The sequence below is a fragment of the Quercus robur genome, chromosome 10 (genome assembly GCF_932294415.1).
Source record: "Quercus robur chromosome 10, dhQueRobu3.1, whole genome shotgun sequence".
NCBI lineage: Eukaryota > Viridiplantae > Streptophyta > Magnoliopsida > Fagales > Fagaceae > Quercus > Quercus robur.
This window is the reverse complement of record NC_065543.1, coordinates 33,598,660-33,605,209: the sequence shown is the minus strand read 5'-3', so window position 1 is coordinate 33,605,209 and position 6,550 is coordinate 33,598,660. Positions and strand designations below refer to the sequence as shown.

Below are 6,550 nucleotides of genomic sequence, written 5' to 3'. Positions count from 1 at the left end.
CCAAGGAAAAAAAAATTTGAAATTTGAAAGTAGGTATAAACGGAAACCCCAAGTCAATAATTTAAAATAATCCAAATTTAATAAATATTTTGTAAAATTTTTTGAAAGCATAGTTAAGTAGGGAGAGACTTTAGAAAAACTTACATGGGAATTGGATTTGTGGATCTAACTAGAGAAGTTGTTGTCCTTGAAAGCAAGGTGTGAGGATACAAAGTGAGCAAGTATATTGGGCTATGGGTCGTGCTTGAGGACAGACAAAAGCCCAAGAATGGTCAAAGGGTTTGTTAAATCTAAGTCAATGGACTGAGGATAAATGAAGAGAATGATGGATCAATTGTGGTTTCCGAGGAGCCAAGCCACCTCGGGAGAGCTTTAGGGAAGGTAACCATTTTGGGAAGAATATGCTTCAGGAAAGGTAGCAGAGCTAAGTCAACAATAAAAGAAGAAATATTTGCGAAGAAGGCTATCATCACCACATTAAATGCACTGCACCAAATGAACTGGCCGCATTAATAGAGAAATGACATTTGAACAGTGTCATCTCAGCTCATAACTACTCACAAAGTTTCCAGGAAGTCCTGATGGGACAAGCATCCAAGGGATTACTTATGAAATCAACAAGTGGAAGGCTGGGATGGAGGCATGAAAGACTATATAAGGAAAATGCCACCTTAAAAAATGGGGCATGTAATCTAGGAATGAAGAAAAAAAGAAAAACACACTGTATTTAGATAAGCTTGAGCTAATACAAGAACATCTCATCCTTAGACTTGACCAAGGAGCATTATTTCTATCAATCTGTGCTTTTAGTCTTATTGTCTTGAACCCTATTAACTATGACCCATACTTAATTTGTTGAGTTGTTTTCTTGAAAAACTCATTCTCTAACAAACATATTGTTTTGAGCTTGTTGGGTTATCGTCCACTGTTCTTGGTGGGCTGAAGTTCAAACTCTAGTCCTTACACAAGTAATTAAGAGGTAGAACTCATGTGAATTTCACTTCATAAAGAAATATTGAGGATTTATAAACATGAAGGAATTTCATTAGGTAGATAGAAATTGATGCTTTTTTTTTTTTTTTTTCTCTTAATTGGAGGTTGCATGCTAGTGGAGAACATTATAAATTTACAATTGTTATAATCCCATGAGGAACTTGGTGGTGGTGTAATTTAACCCCTAAGTAATTTTGGGATGAGCACAAGTTGAGAAAAAAATTATAATGATAATAAAAATCATAACATATAAATTATAAAACCTATTGATAAGAACAATTCATAAGAAGAAAAAAAAAACAATAATAATTAACTTTCAATCGATTTTTGGATTGAAATTCACGCTCATAGCCCTTCGTATAATCATGCGTAGTTTTCTCACAAATCAAAAGGAGTTTTTATAAGTAAAACACCTACTTCCGCAAGTGGTACCTTAGCATAAGAATATTTGTGAGTAAAATTAAATTCTAGCTGAATCTTGTGATAGGCTCAAACTTCTTAGTCAAAATCTGCATCCTTTATTTTTTATAATTAAGTTGGATATGATATCCTCTTTGTTGTTTATTATTGTATTAAATTAGCATCACCCAGCTTGACATTTCTTTTATTTATTTATTTATTTTTGGTTTCTTTTACGCCATTAAAAAAGGATGATTATTTTTCAAATTTTTAATATAATAGAACACATGGAAACGTTATCTCCAATGACTGTGAAACCAGAAGTTAATGTTATTGTGCTACCACAACATGTTGATACGATCAATTGAATAAAAAAATTGATTAGGAAAAAAAAAATCATATCAACAAAAACGTAAATATCAAATACAATAGAATATAAAAAATAGAAAATAATTTAATCAACTTTTTGATAGACCAAAAAAAAAAAAAAAAAGCTTAATATCAACTTTTTATTTTTATTTTTTATATTCTATTGTATTTGATATTTACATTTTTTGTTACTTGAGCAATTACATTTTTTGTTGATATGAAAAAAAATTTCGTTATCAAATTTTTTATTCAATTGTTCGTATCAACATGTTGTAGTAGCACAATAACATTAACTTCTAGAATACATACACACATACATACATACATATATATATATATATATATATATATATAATGTGATTTTTCAATAAGCATAGTTCATGAAACTTATCCAAAAAAACATGCTTGAAGCCTCCAAAGAAAGAGATTTTTTTTTATTACCATTTGATTCTTAATCCCTAATGCTCTCTTTTCTCAAATACAAACTTTGTTCCACTTGGAAACAAGGTAAGAGCTGGTAGTTCACTTGTAGTAGGGGAGCTTGACAATGGCAATGATCTGATGAGTTTTATTGCATAAATTTGGGATTTAGACCAATGTTATGAACTTTATTATCACGTCAAAGAATGTAGAGATGTTGCTTCCATATAAGCTACTTGATGCTCACAAAAATTTACATTGTAAGCTCAATTTCTCTAAATCTTATTGGCCCATAGTCAAGCAAGAAATAATGGACCTGAGTCTAGTTTTGGGCCCATAAAAAAAGAAGGAAGTTTGAAAAAAAATTAAGAAAAAACAAAAAGTGATAGTGGAAAACAATTGTATAGAAGAATGGGTTTTGGGCTTGCCCCAAAGCCCAAATTACTCAATACCCAATTCAAAGGTAAACCCATTTCACAAAAGAATCCATAAACCCCAAACCTAGGAAAAGGGTTTTCTCTCCTATCATCCAAAAGGTTTTGTTTTAAGCTTCAGGAATTTCGCTCGCACTCATATCGTCGCCTCACCCTTCAGGTGCGGCTCAAAACCCATTTATCTACAATCTCTGAATCAGTTTTGTTATTCTCTGTATGTATGCATGTATGTTTGTTTGTTTGTTTCCCGAGAAACGAATTCTCTTAATTCCTTGTGTTTCTCATTCATAAATCTTAATCTTATGTTGTTGGGTTTAGATTCAGTTTTAGTTTCACACCGTAACTGGGTCTCAAAAAAAACTGCGAATTGGCCCTGAATTCTCTGCCTTTGCCTTTATTATCATAATACGATTTTTGTTTTGTTTTGTTTTTTTTTTTTTTTTTTTTTTTTTGATGTTATTGTTACCCAAGTAGTAGTTAATAAGTTTTGTGACAATTGCAGTCTTATGGCAATGTTGTGATAAACTTAAAAGTGACATTACTTTCTGGAAAAAGTTTGGCTCTAGACGGGTTTGGAGCTATCTTCCTACAACCTACTAAGTGACTATTGAAGAGACCATCCTTTTGTAGGAAGAGATAGGTCCAAACTGGTTTGGAGCAAATCTTTGTCCGGAAATTATTGTTTCATACTTTTTGGGGTCTACTTCAACCCACAATGTGCACACTTTCACACCAATGCCCACATTTAACATATGATACATGATGTACAGACAGACAATGTACATAGAGAGTGATACAATCAAAGCCTGCCCTTTTGCGGGTGTGAATTAATTAAGTGCCTGTTTCATAAGTCATAACTAACCCCAAACTGTATATTTTCAAAGTATAGATTTTTTAAACTTCATTTTTTTTCTAGGAAAATAACCTCTTTTTTTAAATAAAATAAAATAAAATAAAAAAACTGTGCCAAACAAGCGCTAAGAAGCCACATTGTTTTGTCAACCTGATGCTTGGTGTTAGGGATGGCCTTTGTAGGACAATAACTAGTTACTAGTACTTTGTTTTAAATTATTTTAGTGGTAATTGACAAGTGGCAGTCGTTTACATAATTAATTTCTGGTGATGGTTTGCCGGGCTATATGTTATCTTCTATTTTTCTTTATCTTACTTGAAATATATATGTATTATGTTCATCAAAGATTATCCCAAAGTAAGTATATTTTCAAGGTCCCTTTTATTTTATTCTATTAGGTTTCATTTTAAGTTAATATATTTCCTTACATTTTAAATCCCTCATGCACGTCACTCTTTTGTGTGCCAGTTGTTAAACCAGTTTGTCAACATGTATTCTGCAAGGAGGAAGATCAGTAAAGCTGAGGATGCTTCTCTCACTGGCACGGAAGAGTTGGTTGCGGAGGTTATTATACTGGCTTCTATAAGATTTTCCTTAGGTTATTGCACTTGACAGTCCCTTCCAAATGTTTTAGCATCTGATTGTGCGCTTTATTTATCATCCCTGCAGGCACTCTTTGATTTGGAACATACCAACCAGGAGCTGCAAAGTGACCTGAAGGATCTCTATATTGACTCTGCAGTGTAAGTGTTTTATATTGCACCATATGTAGTTCTAACCACTTGCTTTTGGTTCTCTGCCTTATAAGTGACTAGTATTCTTTCTTTTCTGTTATAGTCCAATTGATGTTGGGGACAGAAAGACTGTTGTTGTCCATACTCCCTATAGATTGAGGAAAGCCTTCCGCAAGATTCATGTTAGGCTTGTAAGAGAGCTTGAGAAGAAGTTCAGCGGAAAGGTAAATGAAAATGACTTTCTATAATTTGGTTGTCTTACAATTTCATTTGGGCCTTTGGTCCAACACATTGCCATTGTGGAAGAAACTTTAATTCATACGAAGTTAAGGACAAACAACCCAGTTTGGTAGAAATTTCTTTGACCCACTAACATGATAATTTAAATGACCATCCATGTGCTTTTAATCACAGGAGCAATTTAATTGTTGTCAATAACTTAATGGGTAATGTGATTGAAATTTATGCAGATGGTCATTGAATCACCTTGTAATAGGTTGCAAGAGAATTCTCCAAACCAGTTTAAAAAAAAATAAAAAAACTTTTTTTTCCAAATCATAATTCTTTTTTTCTGACGGTATTGTTTGAGATTTCTATTTTCTTGTCATTCTCTGTGCTCCCTTTTTAATTATATTCTCTTGTGTGCTCTTTCTTTTGTTCCTCACAGATTTTTAGCCAGCCACTTTAAATTCTTCTGTTTATATTATTTTAACTAGCCGTTGGACTTCCATGTAATTATGTTGAACCATTATCAAACCGCGTTTTTTTGAAATACATCTTTTTTAAACATCACTTTTTTCTAAGCACAACATTTTCAAACAACCCCATTTTCAAAAAACTGAAAAATAAGCTGTACTAAACTGGCACGCATGCTTTCCTTTTAGTATATATATTAAGGTTAATGGTGTTGATATTCTAGTGATTTTACTCCCTTTAAAACCTTGCAGAATGTGATCCTGATTGCCACCCGGAGGACATTGAGGCCACCTAAGAAAGGTTCTGCTGTTCAACGACCTCGCAACCGCACACTCACTGCTGTGCACGAGGCAATGCTGGAGGATATTGTACTGCCTGCTGAGATTGTTGGGAAGCGTGTCAGATATAGACATGATGGATCCAAGATAATGAAGGTGACCACTACAGCCACATAGCAAGCAAATTACTTCTTTTGGTTTATTGTTGGGAGTTGTTTATACAAATTTTTAACAAATTATAATATGAAGATAAGGCTTGATTATGATTTGGAGAAGATAAGTGAATAGTATGGGATCTTAATGTTTTCGTTACTTATCAAAAAAAAGAAAGTATGGGATATGATTTTAATGCAACGGTTACAATCAGCTTGGTTAATGTACTGGTGATATGTTTTTTACATTTAATTCCAGTATTTATCCAACAATCATGCTTTTGTGGACAGGTTTTCTTGGATCCTAAAGAACGAAACAACACTGAGTACAAGCTGGATTCCTTTGCTGCAGTTTACAAGAAGCTCTCTGGCAAAGATGTTGTGTTTGAGTATCAAGTAACAGAGGCCTAGAATGGCACTTGTGAACGTTAACCAAGAACTCTGAATTCAACTTTCCAAAATTTTGTTGTTGAGTTTGCTTAGAAGAAGGAAACCTTAGTGATGGATATTATTTTCACCGTTATGATATGATTTATGTTTTGTGCTATGGTTATGACCAAAATTTTGGTGGTTTTATGTAAATCATTCTCTTATATGCAAGTGTACTTTCCTTCACTTTTTTGTTTATGATGAAACCTGCCTACCTTTTTGTTATATGAACTTGACTTTTGCCTTGGTAGGAAGCTCAATCTGGCTTTGTTCGCAGCTGGACTGGATGATTTTTGTATAATTCTCGAAACTCGAAAGGGACCTAGTTTGGTAGTAATTGTGCTTGGCTTGGAAATGCCTTTGTACACCTTGAAGTTTTCTTCATGTGTAGTTCCCAGGTGTTGGGATCACTTTTGTTTTGCATGGTTTGACAAATTTCAGCTTACACATCAGCATATGCACACGCATGTACATGAGATTTATTGAGTAAAGGTTAATTAATGGTTAGTTTATTCGGATTCTTCTACCAAATAGATTTCTTTACATCTTAACTATTCTTTTAAAATTTAAGGGTCTAGATTTTGTCATGTTAGTGTTCCACAAACAATATTCTTAAAATAACAAAGGTTTATGTTAACCGATACCCTTAGAACAATTGATATTTAACCAAAATAAGAAAGTTTTAACACTACTTTCATGAAAAATATAAAAACTATCAACAACATTTATTGTTTTGTCATTTTTCCGATAAAATATTTCTAAAAATAGTTTTTAAACCAATGCCTTAAGGGCA

At 32.9% G+C, this 6,550-nt stretch overlaps 1 protein-coding gene across 2 annotated transcripts; it reads left to right on the top strand.

Annotated features, from left to right (window-relative positions):
- Positions 1-2,628: 2,628 nt before the first annotated feature.
- LOC126702645 (40S ribosomal protein S7-1-like) lies at positions 2,629-5,943 on the top strand. Of its 2 annotated transcripts, none has more exons than XM_050401409.1 (6): positions 2,629-2,775; positions 3,937-4,032; positions 4,138-4,211; positions 4,306-4,426; positions 5,150-5,332; positions 5,620-5,943. In XM_050401409.1, exons 2-6 carry the CDS (start codon positions 3,958-3,960, stop codon positions 5,737-5,739), a joined length of 573 nt encoding a protein of 190 aa, XP_050257366.1. In that variant the 5' UTR covers positions 2,629-2,775; positions 3,937-3,957; the 3' UTR covers positions 5,740-5,943. The 2 variants fall into 2 exon arrangements, with proteins under 2 accessions (XP_050257366.1, XP_050257367.1); XM_050401410.1 differs by lacking the exon at positions 2,629-2,775 and adding an exon at positions 2,807-2,829.
- Positions 5,944-6,550: the final 607 nt, after the last annotated feature.